General features: G+C 36.6%; 1 protein-coding gene across 5 annotated transcripts; it reads right to left on the bottom strand.

The window, feature by feature from the left end:
* Window positions 1-1,941: 1,941 nt before the first annotated feature.
* LOC105052635 (uncharacterized) lies at window positions 1,942-17,310 on the bottom strand. Of its 5 annotated transcripts, XM_010933508.4 has the most exons (11): window positions 17,080-17,264; window positions 15,658-16,261; window positions 14,557-14,588; window positions 11,077-11,143; window positions 8,665-8,722; window positions 8,263-8,355; window positions 6,623-6,737; window positions 6,500-6,547; window positions 6,333-6,378; window positions 6,133-6,203; window positions 2,087-2,400 (listed from the first exon to the last, which is right to left on the bottom strand). In XM_010933508.4, the coding sequence occupies exons 2-11, from the start codon at window positions 16,234-16,236 to the stop codon at window positions 2,361-2,363; spliced, it is 1,149 nt and encodes a 382-aa protein (XP_010931810.1). In that variant the 5' UTR covers window positions 16,237-16,261; window positions 17,080-17,264; the 3' UTR covers window positions 2,087-2,360. The 5 variants fall into 5 exon arrangements, with proteins under 5 accessions (XP_029122713.1, XP_029122712.1, XP_073100380.1 ...); XM_073244278.1 differs by lacking the exon at window positions 2,087-2,400 and having other exon boundaries at window positions 6,155-6,203; window positions 6,505-6,547; window positions 17,080-17,266; XM_029266880.2 differs by lacking the exons at window positions 6,133-6,203; window positions 6,333-6,378 and having other exon boundaries at window positions 1,942-2,400; window positions 6,505-6,547; window positions 17,172-17,310.
* Between the last annotated feature and the right edge of the window lie 346 nt (window positions 17,311-17,656).

The following is a 17,656-nucleotide window of genomic DNA, read 5'->3' on the forward strand; positions in this document are numbered from 1 at the left end:
TATTCCTTTTTTTTCTTTTTTTTATTTTCTTTTTGTTTTTAGAGATCTATGCAAGGAAAGCACCTGAGAGAGGTCGGAGGAGAAGCCGATGCCAATAATGATGGGGAGAAAGGTGATAGCGCAGACCGACGGAAGGTAATGGTGAGGAGAGCAGAGATGGGCGGCAAGAGGTTGGGAAAGGAGACGCGCGGCCGAGGGGGCAAGGGTGGGGGGGTCTTTGCCGATCGGGGATGTTGGCGGCGGCGGGAAGGAGGCTCGGTGGAAGGTGAAAGAGGAGAAAGAGGGGGCAGCGGTGGAGAGCGAGGGGCGGTTGATCTGAAGGCAAGGCAGGGGGCATTAGTGCACGACTCACCGGTGTCAGAGCGGACGGGGGTGCACTAGGGTGGGGCAGAAGCCCTAGGCGCCAGAGAGGGGGGCTGGATGGTTGGGTCGGTGGGGGGAGGGTGCGCGGATGGCAAGCTGATGGGAGTAAGGACGAGGGCAGAGAGAAGAAGAAGAATGAAAAAAATTAAAAATAATAATAAAATGTTATTTTTTATTATGTCTGTATCAGATTTTGCCACATCAGCACCGGATTTTGCAACATTAGATTTTCAATAAAAAAAATGATCGAAATCCATTCCGAAGACAATATTAAATGAATTCAGATAGTTGAAGAATTTAAATTTAAAATTTTATAATTTAAAAATCACTTTTAAAAAATTCAACTTCATTTATCGGCTACAAACCCAACTTTTCTTCTTCTTCTTCTTCTTGTTAAGGTGAAGCGATGGATGCGTGGCAGTGCGCAGCGCCCGTAAATAGGAACACGAAAATGGTGGCAAATGGCAACGCTGCTGGAGACAACAAGGTCAAAAAGTGTCGCCATTGCGACGGGCATGTGGTGGGAAAAAGGAAGTGCAGAGAAGGATCCAACTGGATCTGACTGGATCTGTCAATCACCGTCCATGGGTTTCATTTCAATTCATCAAAATGTTCAACTCTTAAGCAACGATGGTCAATAAATATTTCAACTTTCTACCAAAAAAATAAATATTTCAACTGCCTAAAATAGAAAAACAATATCTTGAAAATTAATTTATGACAATGAAATTAAGAAGTATTAGTTTGAAAATCACAAAAACTGTGGCTGATTATGGTTCAATATCGATTGCTTGAATGCCAAAAAATGAGTCTCAATACAATATCATAGCTTGACCCTCATATGAAGATTTCGAGCAATTATTTAAAACACAAAGAAAAGATTCCAGAATTAATTTAACACAAATTTCAAAAAAAGTTGGAAAATCATGCAAATTATGATGAATTACTTATAAGGACAAAAACAGTTTAGCTTTCATAAATTAAAATCACATTGCAAAAATCAAACTCTATAAGATGATTCAAACTCAAGCAGGAGTTGGGGTTTTACAGCTGATCACAATTAAAAGTGGTTGGAGGATTGAAAATCTGAATTAATTCGAATATAAACCAATCATTACAAAGTAAGATGTCAACTATGTAAAGTAACCCCCTTTTTTTTGTCTTCAACTTCACACCACAATCTTCCTTTATTCCAGTTGATTGGGTTGCTCTTTTTTTTTTTCTTTTTACCTCCATTTCTTTACCAACTACCTTTTAGGTAACTAAATTTGTTGGGGACAAAAGATTGGTAGATCTCCTTTTTACCTCGATCCATTTCTTCACAGATCACCTTTTAGGCGACTGAATTTGTTGGTACATCTCTCAGGCCCAACCTGCTGCAATATAGTATCTAATACTTTTTTTTTTCGCTTCCAGCATGCGGTAATTGATACAACCAGGGCTGGCAGCATCATTCAACTCCCTGAGAGGCAAATAACCTTCTTTCTATTCTTATATCCAAGCAAGCATGAGGAAAAAACAAAAGCAGCGCACCTCCTGCTTCAGCTTTTATAATTTCTAGAATTCTTTCCATCAAATTAAGACTGCATTGACTCACATCAATATTGTCAAAGAAAACAAAGGACACGCAGGGGAAAGAAAAAAGAAAATCACAAGTTGCATCAAAAAACGGAATGCTAATATTACTAAGGAATGTGCTCCAGTAACATTTTGGCACCTCACAGAAATCTGAAAACATTGGTACATTTCATCAAAAACAATAAAACTTGTACAGTTGTACATGTAATCACCTTTTCTAACCTCCAACAAAATAAACTTCCATAAGCCAGAGAATAAGCAAAAACACATGTCCTTTATGGAAGAAAGAGTAAACACACCATAGTGTCGAGCCAAAAGCAGCATCTTCATGAAACTGGTTCTTGAATACCATGCATTGAAATTTGATGCGGAATTGCAAAATAGCGGGGTCAGGAATTCTCTTCCTACATTAAGATAGTTCACCCAGCTGAGTTCTCGTGCAACAGTACATATTCTCGGCTGCAAAAACAAGCAGATTAACATGTTTCAGATATACTGCATGGCAGCTACCAAAACAGAATGTTTCTAGTAATTGGATTTATTTAGTCTGTTACATTTTCAATATCAGCACCAGCCTAATTTATTTATTTCCCTTCCATCTATACTGGGGATTTAGGTACAAAATAAAGGATAAAATGCTAGTGCATCTTTTAAGAAAATGGGACAACAATGCACAATGAATCAACAAACATCTTCTGATACAGTAACAATGATTTGTGAATATTCCATCATTCCAACATGTAAGAGGACAACCAACGATTTAAGCATGCTAAGTGTAATAACTCTGCTTCAGAGGCAGCATCCTATTTATATCTGCCTCACTGGAGCATTCCCCTAATTTAGATTTTCACATTCCCAAATGTTCATTATCACAGAATTTAAGTCTTCAATCAGGACCATTGAAGACATACATCTAGCAAATGCAGCATCCAGATTTTTTTTTTTTTTTTGAAGGGAACAGCATCCAGATGTTTGTTACCACCAAGAATAATTTCACCGAAAAGAAATGCATCACTCGGAACACACTCAAGTCTCTATTCTAAATACTGGCAAGCCTCCCAAGAGTCTATAATACAAATGTAGGTTTCTCCTGTTATTCTATCACAGAGAGAACATTAGCATCAACAGCAAAGTTGTTATAGCATTGCTATGACTAATTAGAAAAGCAAAGTGATGGATCTACTAAGCATTCAATGATTTTAAGGGACTCGGCCAATCAAGGCATTATCTTCATTCATGGTAACCATATTTCAGATGAGGCAGCATATCAGCTAAGAAATGACAGGATGACAAGATGCTTTAATGATTCACCAATTGGATTTAGGAAGGACAGCAACTTCTCTTCTTAAATTTATGTCCTTGTTGAAAAGTACCCCCTCCCACCCAACTCTTCTTTTATGACTTGAGAAAATTTTAACAAATTAAAGGAGGTAGGCAGGGGAATCAGCAAGCTCCAAACATTCTATAAGACTTCAATTTGAGTCCATTTATATTTAAGACGGCAGCATAAGGCACATTACAATAACTTGATAAACCTTCTTTTTGTTGGAAGAGTTTGAAATACAATTGTTCATAACCATTGAACTGAAGGTGAGAAAACCATGTCCACACATCTAAACACTCCATTCCACCCATCTATAAATACACCCATATTTAAGAAAATACTCCTCTTGTTTCCATTCTTACTCTCTCTTTTTGAGAAAGAAACAAAATGGTGGACCAATCAGAAGCTGGAGAGCATTTTAGTTACACAAGTGACTAAGAAAATTTACAATCAGATAGGAATCACAATTAACCATGCTTCATCTCACAACCATCACACCTGCCTTAAACAAGTGATGCAAAAAATTACTTCACTAAGATGGAAGTATGATGCTCCATTCCACTAAACCATCTTTAAGAAGTATTGGCAATTAAACAGCCAAACAGCATGTCTTGCCATAAGTGCACAAGAAGCTAGTCAAGCAAATTAACAAGATGAACAATAAGGAGAACAAGAAAGAAATGGAAACAAGAAGAGTTCCCGTTTTATCTCCACAACTCCAGAAGATCAACCAAAATGATGACATTGGGGTATTTCTTGGCCATCAATTTAATTGATAGTTAATATTTTTTATCCTTTCAAAGAAAAACATCATTTATATACTAGTTTAATTGTAATGATTTTTGAACCCCTATCCTCCTAATTTTTCCTCAACTTCTGAATCAAAATTCAACTCTCTTCGCATCGCACCAAACACCACTATCATATTCAAATAGCAAAACACCATTATACCTCCTTTTAAATGTTGACAACAAATTCATCATCAAAGAATAATGGGCTCATGGCCGAACCTTGGTGTAGCTAGGGCATTAATCAGGACAGACTCAGTTGGATCCATGCTGCATCTGCATCTGAACTTGATCAGACAAATCAAGTTCAGATTCAGGTTCAGATCCATAAAATGAGCAAGCTCAAAACTTGAATCCAAGCTCCATTGATAGTCGGATTCAAGTTCAAATTCGAGTTTTTTTTGGGGTTCAATTCAGCACATGATCGTATCTTTTGTTTGTTCCTGCTATTATTTTTTTTATTTTTGTTCTCCTTCTAACACTTATTAGAAAATAATATTTAATAAAATTATGATTTGAAAAATATTAACTATAACAAGCATAACAATAAATATGAGTAAATGATTGGCTTTAAAAAAATCTACTCACTTTAGAAACTTATTTAAGTTTCTACATATGTTGATGTGATTGAAATGAAATTTAATCTATGTCAGCTATAATTTGGGAGCTGAAATGGCAGTGGGCGAGATTTAAGGCGAGCGTGCATGAGAAAAAGAACAAATTCAGATATCAAGTAATAATGCAAGTCAAGTAAGCAATCCTCTATATTCCTATATCTATATATCTCCGCATAAACTATATGAATATGTATAAGCATTCATATATACAATATAGTATGTATATGTATTCATATATACATATATAAAGGTATGCGCGTGCGCGTGCACGCGGATGTACATATACACACTGATTATCAGGTTTTTTTTCAGATTTGACTATAGCTAGATCTGAGTTTGACTGAATAAGGATTCAGATCTGATAAATGGAATCTGACTTCAATCAATGAGATTACTTGGAAACTTAAACAGGATCTTTGTACCGTTAGGAGACTCCAATCAACGATTGCCTTAGCAATGATTTTTTAGCGGCTGCTACTTTGTATCGTTAGGAAAAATAGGTAATCATAAAAGCTGAGTTTATGTCAAAGAGGTTCATTTAAAAACAAGGGACCTGCTTTTTATAAAACTGGTTTTTCAGGTTTGAGGAACTGTCATTTGAGGAAAAAAAGTTTTGTCCAAGGCAATAAAACAAGCATTTTCAAGAATCTTATATGATTTATATCTTGAGGAATTCATATAAATCTCAAACACATGAAACGTCAAAGAAACTAATAACATGATAATATGCGTTGAAAGGGCTGTCAAGTCACTGACATTATGAGTCATAATGGCTCAGACAACTAACATATGTTACTTTGTATCCCATGTTTGTGTGGATTCAAACCCAGCACAAACACCTGAGGATGCAACCTGCTAGGGCTGACTTAATCACTACGTATTTTACAAAGGTATTTCACAAACTGTTCTGCAGGGTAAAAAAATCTTGCAAGAGCAAAAGAAATGCCTCAAGATATACCCCAGTTAGCACAAGGTTTAGGAGCAGGATGTTCATAAATTTCTGTAGCAACTAGGGAAATCAATGAACTCCCATGGAAAACAATCACCATATATCAGACTAAAGGCCAGTGGTTGCAAAGTGAGCTAGATGCTTTTAATTTGTGATATAATGAATGGTAACAGCATCACCAAATGGATATTCAGGACAATCAAGCAACTTTTCAGACAGTACAAATTAAAAAAATAAAAAAAATAAAAAAATAAAGAAGAAGAAGAAGAAGATCACAAAGCATGGTGATAAAATTATGCAAATATATTTTATTGCATGACAACATGAAATCTGAAGAAGCACATTGATTAAGTTCGGTTGGAAATAATTAGCAGCATAAACAAAAACCAAGGGCAGGCATTGAGATACTAAGAAGAAGAATATTTGATGTTAGCTCAAGACCTTTAGAGGGAAAAAGACAAAGGGCAAGTTTTATCTAACTAAAATTATTTCCTCATAATATTTAATGCTTACCTACTATTACCAAATTTAATGGTATCTTTTTCAAAAATTTCATAATATCGTTGTGGTTCAATGCGATTATCCTGCAAAAATAAAAGCTATAGTTAAAAAGAAGGAAAATATATGAACAAAAAAAACATCAAGCCAAAACACTCAAACAGCTCTTTCACCATAAAAGGAAAAAAAAAAAAAGAGTGGCCATAAAATCTTACATTAATAAAAGTTCCATTTGTACTTCCAAGGTCCATTACATAAGGCCTAGTAATACAAAATTAAAGAACCATAGTTATCACATTGTGAATTTGGTAAACGACCCAATGACAATATAAAAGAAATAAAAATAGCGGACATAAACTAAAAATATATGTGACTCAATTACCTTACTTGCTTTGACATTAAGCCATCTGGTTGCTCCTTTTCCACAAGCCTGAAAATATCAAAACAAATGAATCACAAGAAAGTCCCAGGGCATGATCAACTAATAAAAGAAATGCAAATCTACCTGTACTGAAGAACAGCATGCTGTTTGCTACAAGATGGATGATCCGTAGGAATATCTGCGACCCTCCTTTCTCTTCCAAAAAGGTAACAGCTCTGACGGTGTATATAAAGGGGCTCTGTTCATTAGACACTTCCTTTATGAGCTTTTCTTTTAGAAGAGTTTACCCTAGAAAGTTAACTACAACAAAATAACATAGGGAAAAAAGAAATTGTAGTCAATAATCAGGCAAACCAAATGTTATATAACTTATATCCTCTGCTAAAAATGGTACAGAAAATATATATGTGCTCTCAACATTTCAACATGTAACATGATATTTTGGCATTTCCAATAGGTTTCTTGTATATTTCAAAACTTTTAATTTTCTATAATTCTCCTTTGCTCTTCAATTCATTTTCACCTTCCTTTTCATATTCTGCTCTCCCATTCTTTTTGGTCCATCATGCGTCCTTTTTTCAGCCATATAGAAGTCACTACTACTTCATTGGAAAATTAAAAAAAGGTGTGTTGGAGTGTTTGAACTTCAGATCCCTAAAGTAGAACATAAAGAAGCAACTTCTGATCCTGTGAGCACAAAGAAGAAAGGAGGCATGAAGAGAAAGAAATACAGTCCTAAGTCCTAACTATGAAAACAAACAATGAAATGGGTATCATAAAATTGTGAATAATTTCAGCATTGCAACTTATGGTTAAGTAAACAAAACAGATAAAATATCAGACTCTATTAAAGATTGGTCCCTAGAGAAAATTTCCTTAAAAAAAGGGAAGATTATATGCGTCCTCTGTTAATAGAACTTCAGCCAAGATAGTCTATGATCTAAGATGCTAAGAAGAACACCTATGGAAGCGGACAAGTAGCAGCAGCAAGTTTCTAGCATGGATGTAACCCATCAGATGGAAGGATCCAACAGCTAAGCCGATCTTAGAAGCACCAAACTTTCCAGATGAAAAATCTTCATTGTCCGATCACATCTTTGTTTCAAATTTAACTGTCACTTTTGTTCTTCAGATACGTTAGATGCATTTGCCAAATTGGTTTTCCTTTCTGTACCAAATTGAAATCATAACGTAGCACCCCACAGCAAGGGTTAAGGTACAGCTCATAGAGGCCCTTCACCACTCAGTATGTATCATACAGGCCAGGGACCAGTACACAACACCCCTTGGGACCACTCTTCATGCAAACCATTTCATATCACCCTGAACACAGAGCTAATGAATTCAAACCACCCTCTTTTGTAAATTCTAATTGTCTTATCAAAATTTTCATGAGCACCCATTCTCAATAAAGGTGTTCAGATGGTCCTCCAAAACAAATTGCTTAGCATGCTTTCCAGCGTGACCCTAATTGCTGCGATTAAAATTTGAGAATTCTATTTTTTTTATTTTTTTGGTCAAATACACTTTTCTTTAGGCATTAAATTTTGCAAAATTCTACTACTACTACTTTGATAAAGTACAATACATGAACTTGAAATGGCATCAGAGGCAAACCTAAATAGGAAGGCTCAGCAAATAAGAATTCATAATGTCAACTCCAAATAGTTGCACGATGTTAGATGGTCATGGTTACAGTTATGCATGAGCTTCTAGAAGTATATGATTTGATTTAAATAAAGAGATGTATTTATAACACTTACCGTTTAGCACTTCACCAGCCTTGAAAACATACAGCCGCCATCTTACATCTGGTTTACGGGCATCTGGTGGTTCATTAAATAGTAAAGTTACACCTGTAACAAACATTAGTTAACAACACCATATAAATAACAGTGCCTTCTTCAGGTAAGCTGAGGGAAAAAAATCGGCAACATGGCATGTTCCTCCTGCACTGACATTTGAAAGCAACATGTTTTCTAATATTTGTCCAAGTAAATTAAATAAAGATATTAATCCTATTTTAAGCAGCTTGACACACCCCTCCCAAAAAAGAGAGAAAGAAATATTCATGGTTCACGTTTATGTAGAAAGCAGCCTTCACAATGTACTAGATAATGAAAAATGCTTACTTTCAAACTAAGGAAAATTAACTGAAATCTTACCTCGAACACGATTTGTCTCCTCAGCAAGCTTCCCAGAAAGTTCAAATGATGGCTTTTGCTGCACTACAAAGACGACTATATAAGCAAATAACACAAACTATCAAATAATTTGAGGGAAACAATAAAACAGGTTTTTATCTTATGGGTGGGTCAGCTCAGAATAGTGTCACAATTGACAATAAATTCATACTAGGAGTATAAGAAACATTAAATTTACTTTTAATAGGAAAGGCAGAGTTAGGATTGTAGGCTGTATCCCAGGTCATACAAACAGAAGTCTAATATCATAGACTCAGAGAGATGTAATATGAACCCTATCCACCCAAAAATTCGGGTCAGATGCTTGATTTAAAAGAACTGCAAGAACAAGCCAAAGAACCTTATGGGGGCGTTTGGTGACCCAACTTGGATCACCACGATGATCTAAGATCATTGGTAATCCAAATCCTGGGGTGATCTAATCTCCAGTGATCTAAGATCACTATGTTTGGTTTGCCATAGCGCAGTGATTAAAAATCTCCGGATATGTACAAGTAACTTGTTTGGTATGCTACAAGAATTTAAGATCACCAACTATATAATACCCAAAATATCCTTGACAACTTGTTTGGGAGTTGGAATTAAGAATTAGGATAGAGAAAATTTTAGAACAACCAAATAGATTTTTTCTCTTTCTAATCAGCACGACGAGAGAAGAAAGTCCTCTTCTGTGAAGATAATGCCCTAAGTACCTGCGCGCGTTCCTTTTCTTCCATGGAGAAGACGCCTCAACTACCCACCCCACGAGCGCAGAAAAAATATCACAGCAAAAAAAAAAAAAAGGTTTTCTCTTCCCGAAAGTCTCTCGATCGTGAGAGTATTTTGATTAACATATTTTAATATAAGATCACCATGATGGAGTGATGTTGGATACCTGTCCTCAAGAGCGAGTTTCCTATCACCGCGTTGGACGGTGATTTAAGTGGGAGTGATTTGAAATCACCGCCATGCAGGATCACCACAGTGCAACCAAACACAGTGATCTCATCACTTCCACCCATATCACCCTTGATCCTGGATGGATCACTCCATACCAAACGCCCCCTATGGTGTGGAAACAGGGAAGTGAAGCTATCAAAACCTTTATGTATCCTATCCACCCAAAAATTCAGGTCGGATCCTTGGTTTAAAAGTACTTAGAGAACATGCCAAAGCACCTTAAGGTGTAGGAACAAGGAAGTGAAACTATCAAAAACTTATTTACCAAAAAAAAAATGCAATAAAAAACTTTACGTATATAAATTCCTCTTAAATGTTGTTAACCAACAAACAGTACACAAGCAAACACCGACACATTAGTTTTCCTTATTGCATTTTAAAGCTATGATGCTATAGGGATATCAAGGATGATTAATGTTGGGTATTTTTTTTTCTTCCTGCTAAGGTGCACCTGCAGGTCTGAACCTCATTCGTACTGAACTAAAATCTGTTGAACTTATCATATCATCACTCCATCAGTCCATTTTCCATGAAACCAGGAACAAGATGCAAGATCAATTCAACTAAATTTATATCAATAAAATAATATTGGTATCAAAAAAAATATCCATGATGAGGTGGAAATCTTTGAATGGTAAACAAAAGAATGGCTGCATGAAGATTCGGAGTACCAAGATTAGACAGGTTCAGGATAACATAAGATTTTTTTTTTTTTGACCCATCATCAACTGCTTCAGCTATGATTCAGTGGAAAACAAATTCTCAAGGTCAGGAAACAAATCATAACCCATTTCGATTGGATTTCAAAATATGGTTACCATCAACTCTAGGTGGTTCACATGATGGACATAGACATGATGTTGTCACACAAGACAGCAGCCCCAAGTCCCAGCATGTTTATAACAAGCAAAGAGAGATGGTGGACAGAAATGTCTCAATTGAAGAGGGGAAATTTATATGTTGCTCTTAAGAAACCATGATATATGCGGACAAAAGAGGTTGAAAAGGAGATAGAATCTAGACCTCTTGCCAAGGCCACTGGCACAGAGAGAGGGGAGAGAAGGAGAATCTATGAAGAGACTAAGGAGGTGAGGTAAAGGAAAGAAAGGAATGATGGAGCAAAGGAGAAGAGTAGGGATATGCTCCAAATAACTTTTTTTTTTTTTAATCCCGGATGAGATGGTCAAGAAGGAAAATCATGACCATTCCTGCCACATGCTAGATTCTCAATAGGGTTAAGTCCAGAATTATACGCATGCATATATGAACAGTTCCAATATCTAAAGCCTGGCACGATCCAATCCAATAAGGATTTACTTTTTCTGTTATCCACACTCTCTCTGTTGAGTGCAGATGCAAGTCAATCTGATTCACTTGAAGCCATCTTCTTTACTGATAATGACATATGCTCAATCAAATGAAAATATGTGTAACCTTTTCTTTTGCTTCCAGGCTTTCGGCAGCTGCATTCATCTTACCAACAGAATCATGATCAATATCCCTGCATAAAGTAAACAATTTTTATACAAATGGTTGCATCAAGTGCCAAAATTATTGAAGCACTAATAGATGGATGACAATGCAGTCTAGTCAAACAAAAACAGATGCGCAGAAATAGATGGGTCAAGAAAACCGACTAGGCCTCCAAATGAGATAGTAGGTTCCCAATGGTTTAATGTCAATTTTGCTAGATATCGGGTTAAACATTATCAGTTTGCTAGATAATCAATTAAACCTTACAGATCGTTAAATGAGATATATCTAATTATACTTTTATCTTCAAACTGCCTAGATCATGGAATGCCGTACTGCCCCATACAGTCCGATATGGGACGTAACATACCATACCGGTCTCATACCGATATGCTGTCTCGAAGCATATCGACACTACCGTACTGTACCGAGACGCATACCAATATTACAACAGGATTTTATCGATACGGAGTCCGGTACCGAGATGGTGAACCTTGTCCTAGATAACAAGTCATGTGCTGTTACTTGGTACTAGAAATGATGACAATCATTATATTTAGTTTATGTTCATATATAGTGCCATGTAATTGCATTTTACTTCTATGTATTTTTAGGTTCTTAAAAATTGATAGCAACTGAACATGAATGGGTAACACAATTTATTTACATTTGTATTACTTTGAGAAATTTTTATAATTATCCATACTTCCTTTTCATCCAATCAACACTAAAATCATAAATCCAAAGATTCGAAATAGCTTCTTTTTTTTTTCTTTTTTTTTTTTTATAGTACTGGGATGGGGGAAGCCCAGCTGCAACCGGGGTAAGGGTAGAATCGGACCCAAGTCACTAGTATCCAAAATAGAATGGACCTATGAACTCAACTTGTATATTTTTACTGATTTAATTTTTTCCTCTAAACTTAAGCTTTTTTGGCATCATTTCTATTTCTACATTAAAAATCACAAAAACATAGACAAAAACATGTTTGATGCTATTGCTTTATTTCTAGTTTTCCAAAAGTCGCTCTCATTATTTCTAAAAAACAAGAACAAAAAAAGTTCTTACTTTCAATATTTTCTAAATCAAGAAACTCATGTTATTTAGCACCAGCACCATCCTCGCCTTCACCACCACCGTAGTCGTGCCTGTACCGTCACACCATCACCAACCCCACTCCTTTGCCTTCATTGCATTTCCACCATCATTACTACCACTTCCCCCATATCACTAGCACCCTCTACACCATTGCCACCATCGCCATCTCCGCAACATCGCCAACACATGCCCCCAACACACCCCCCCAAAAAAAAAAAACACAATTGTTACTAACACCACACAACCGCCACCATCATTGTCGCCTCCACCACCATTGCCACAAACCCAACACCCTACCTACCGCCTCCACCACACCATTGCAACCATCGTAGTCATCCTCGCCACATTATAGGTTCCCTCGCTACCACCATCATGGCCACCTCTGCCATATCCCCGCCACCAACACCATCGGCTCCATTGCCTCTATTGTTACCTCCATCACCATCTCTATTTCATATTTTTCAAAATGATTGACCATGTTAGACATTTCTATTTTTAAAAAGTTAGAAAATATGGAATCAGAATTTCTATTGTTTCCTAAAAAATAAAAACAAAGAAAGTGAGGCCAAATACCACTTTATTTAGTGTGTTTTTATTAGTCTTTTGCTATTTTTTTGAGGCCAAAATTTTAGATATGAAACAAGTGGCAAATATAAGTCATGCATCTTAGACCCATTGCTCAAGACAATTAGGTCAAAGCATGTTTGAAGCTTCAGCCAAATCAAAGATTTACGATGGCCAAACCCATGTCTTAGTTCTTTTTAGTTTCAGCTCAAATCAATGCAAAAATAGGATGGTTTTAAAGTTTCAGTAAAGCCAATTTATCAAGACTAGCTGGTCATTTATCTGGGCAATCCGGGTTTGCTTGTTGTTTTTTCCTTATAGTTTTAAATTCTGAGAAACAATATATCTAATTACATTTCCATTGTGCAGCCAAATTTAGCCTAATTTTCATAAATATTTAGAACTCAATATGTTAAACTGTTTTCAAATCAACCAATGAGATGTTACACTTTAAATTGATATGGAGCAGGATTCCATCTTCCTTTGATGTTTCAGCATGAACCATGAAAGAGGACATAATGAGAGGTGCAGTTATTAAAATGTATTTATTTTTTTTTCTATTTTTAAATTTCTGGATTTTTAGTTATTTTCCGAAACAAACTAGGTTAAAGCCAATAATTTTATAAGAAATACAACGATCAAAACTACTGCAATTGCAAAACCAACTTCATATGGTGGTCCAATCAAAACCAAAACTGAAGCCAAGTTTCCAAACCTTGGGACACAGCATCATGAGATGAGGATGATGTTGGACCGACAAATTCTAGCCCAATTTGAATGCAACCCGAGTTAGGCCAGCACTGAATCTAACACTTCCTGACTCTACCCCTTTGTAAATGCTAATATGCGCATGCACTTATTGTTACATTGATTAGCTACATGGCCCAGCTAATTTCATTTTATTACTACAGTGATTTCTAAACTGCTGGTTTAGTCTCCATCAGGTTGTCCAGTTATACCTAACTTAACCCAAGCCAAAATCATCAAACCTAAGGAAGCTTAGGACTGGAGTTTGTTGTGTCGAGTGCCAACCAAGATGAGACGACCTCATAAAGCCGGTCCATCTGATGTGAAAATGGGCAAAATATTGCTTGTTTTGAAGATAATTTATGTTGAGGATGACAAACCATAATATCTTCAATGTTGTGCTCCATAATGCCTCTAGACTTACATGTGATTGGATATACTTGCCTTTTTTTCTCATCCAAAGAAAAATGATGATCAGTCATTTTGTATTACAAGTGACATCAACATGGTAGTACAGTATTGTCCTCAAACATCATACGCATTCCTTTTAGAAAAGGCCTCTAAATGTACAGTCTTGGATATCAGGTTCGGCAACCTTCTAAGTAAAATATTAAACTAATGATGTTTCAGTAGAAAATTTCAACACAACAAGCAGCCAAATGACCAAATTACCATGTATAAAAGAACAACAAAACTTCAAAGCCCAAAAAAACATTTGAAGTCATCAAAATGACAACAGTCTCTTTTTCAGGCTTCCATATGTTAAATATGCATATATGTACTTCTAAATTGGCAAGCCGCGGCAATTTCATTCTTTCTCTATTATGATGACTCAAACAAATGTTCTGTAAGTAAGAATATCATACAAATACTATACGTAAAAGGATGCTTAAAATAAAAATGTGTTTCAATGATACTGATATATACAACCTTCAAATAAATAGATGCAAAAGCAAAGTAATTCCAAATATGATATCAATAAATGCAATGAGGATTTAAGGAAGAGAAAAGCCCGCAGGCATGAATACTCACCTAGACTGTTCAGCAGCTCTCACATTCATTGCCTGAATCAACACAAAATTAACTGTTAGAGTAGACAGGAAATTCTGAAGCTAATCTAAATGTATTCTGAACTACAATTGTCTAATGTATGATAGCTGCCAACCAATACACATCATGAGATAATTAAGATACAAAATCAAGCACAAAAAATAGTATTAATCATAAACATTAAATATTAACTATAACTAACATCAGGGATTTCAGTGATGCCCTATATTATATGCAAAAGTGCAACAGCATTTCTGTTCCAATTTTTTTAGTGGATCTGCAAGCACCTGTAGGTGCTTTACTAAAACTTGTCGAACAAGATACTGCAGTGAAAATACTCATTCTAAAAAATTTATATGCATCTCAGAGACAGAACAACCCTACATTCAGATCCTTGATCAACAGAAATTTTCAACTCCACATAACCTACTTTCCATTGTGTTCGACATCGTGTCAAAGGAAACAGTTTCTCAAGACTTGGTTCAGGTAATGTCATAATGAGTTCATACTGAAGGCACATTGCATTCCCAAAATAATGAAGCTCACAACATAACATAAAGTCATAAAGCTTCCTATGAGAATTAGGACACCATTTAACGATACTTGTTGATCATTAAAATTTCGCTTAAAATCAAAAACCTAACTTAATACATCAGACTTGAAGAAAACTTAATTACATAATAATGAATTGACAAAGTCTAGCATACAGATGCCCCCATTTGAGTTACGCTAAATTTTTGGGCATACAGAGTATGCCAGGTGTTGTCAGTACAACAGAGTGCTCCATGCAATATCAAAGATCTTCGTAAACAAGTAATGGGTTAACAGCCTCTTAACATTAGGATGGATGTTAGTATGAGGCCCACTTAAATACGTACATGTACTAAAATTCTAATGAGCATTTTAATGATAGATAGGATTGCTCATTCTTACAACAGTTTTGTCTAACAGACAAAGAATGCATCATAAACCATTCACATTAGCAAATGAGATAATGCAGAATAATTATAGGTAGGAACAGAAACAGCTGAATATAAGCCTAACCACCTAAATAAGTGTCAAGGATTAGATATCACCAGACACCTCATCACGTGCCCCAGCCTTGGGAACCCTAGGAGGGGTATGGGACCTCTGTCTGCTCCTGTGGGAACGCTCCTCTGGAGATACTGAGCGATCATGCCTCAATGATTTCATTGAGCTGATATCACTTTTATCTCTCACTAATCTCCTATCACTTGAAACATCCCTTTTGTCCCCATGTACACTGTGCCTCCCCTTATCACGTCCCTCCCTGCTAGTGTTCCTCCCATGATCCTTGTCCACCAACTTCTCTGCCTCCCTCTCTGATCGAGCCTGCCTCAAGCGTTTTGTGCGCGGTGATGGTGAACGGGAAGAACTAGTCCTAACAGGCGATCTTGGTCGCTCATGTTTGGGAGACCTAGGTCGATTGGACAGCTTTTCTTTTACCGGCGATCTGAGCTTATGCGATGAGCTGGTTCTAGCTGGTGATCTCATTTTTGGGGAGCTCCTCCGATGGGCAGAGGGCCTATCTCTTCGAGGAGAGCCCTTCCTACGTGGGGAATGCCGGTCCCTCGCCGGAGAATTAGACCGATCAGATGCATACCGCCTCACATTGTCTCTTCTTTCCACTGCTGGAGCCATCTCCACAACGATGTGACCAAATCTCCTACAGCCAATACATTGTAAGAAAAGAAATGCAAACTCAGCAAAACTTGAGCTTTCATAATCAACCGAAAAATAGTTGCCATGTTTCCACCAACGTGAATGACAATTTGAACTGAAATCTAATCTTGGAGAATAAAAAGCCACATGACACGCATTCTGTTGCCACCAACATGAATGATAATTTGATCTGAAATCTAATCTTGGAGGATAAAAAACACATAACATGCATTTTGCAGTGGCAGAATCTATGGCTCTGCAAGAATCCAAAGTTTCTTAAATGAAGAGATTAAACTCTTGACCTCAATCCAAAAATTTAAAAAAAATAAAAAAAAATAATTTGGAGTTATCTAGATATTAGAAAGAAAATAAAATCTATAAACAGCAGTGAAAATGGATGGTTGCAGACCCGCAACTGTATAAAGTGCATGGAAAAGTTCCAATATTAGTCCAATAAACATTGGAAATTTCCAACATAATATCAAACTACTCTCCAAACCAACCTCAGGACTCACTATTGAGGAGTGGCTGTAATTTTTAACACATCAAACACAGCGACTTTTAGCTGGCAGAATCGGTGAGCCGTGCAATTTATTTTCAAGAGAGGAAAAAAAAAAAAAATCTTTCTTGGATAGATAGATTCAATTCAATTTTAATCAAAACAACACAATACCCTAATATTCTTTCTTTGAAAGAAAAGAAAAACCCAACCATTGAGATACCTAAGAATCGCTATGGAGGGAAAAATTGTTTCTTAATCACCAACTGAAACAACTTCACCATTTCTCTAACATGCCCCCAGTTAGAGAAGAAGGAACTAACCGAAACAAGGATCTGCGGCAACGGGAGACGAGCCCTAAAAAAGCGAGATTTCTCGGTGAAAAAGGAAGGAGCAGCAATAGACGAGAACTCACTCCAAAAGACTCTCGGTAAAAGGTAGAGAGGGAAGCCCTAGGAGGAGCGTTGAGCTACGCCGGAAGCCATGGGAGAAGGTTCGAAAGCTCCAATGGGGACGGACGCCCTAAATAGTAGATCGGAATATCTGGCGAGTCCAGGTCCGGTCCGGACGTCGATCGAGCCGTATAATTTTAGGCACGATCGTTCGGCGGTTCAGGATCGATCGAACCGGGCTTAAGTGAATGTAGGCCCGGAAGACTGGGCTGTTTGATCGTTTTGTAAACAGGCCAGGCTCAGGCTTGGAATTAATGCCCAGCACCATCTCGACCACAGCCCCAATTTTTTTTTTTTTTCTTATATTTTTTATTTATATTTGATGTATTTGTATATTAAATTAATAATTAGTGTTGATATGTCAACTTAGTGAGATAACAGGCATGTTCCAAATTGTTGGCATATTTAATTATCCATGTCCAACATTCTAAGATATTTTAAATTATTT

Source organism: Elaeis guineensis, chromosome 10 (genome assembly GCF_000442705.2).
Source record: "Elaeis guineensis isolate ETL-2024a chromosome 10, EG11, whole genome shotgun sequence".
In the NCBI taxonomy this organism is placed as follows: Eukaryota; Viridiplantae; Streptophyta; class Magnoliopsida; order Arecales; family Arecaceae; genus Elaeis; species Elaeis guineensis.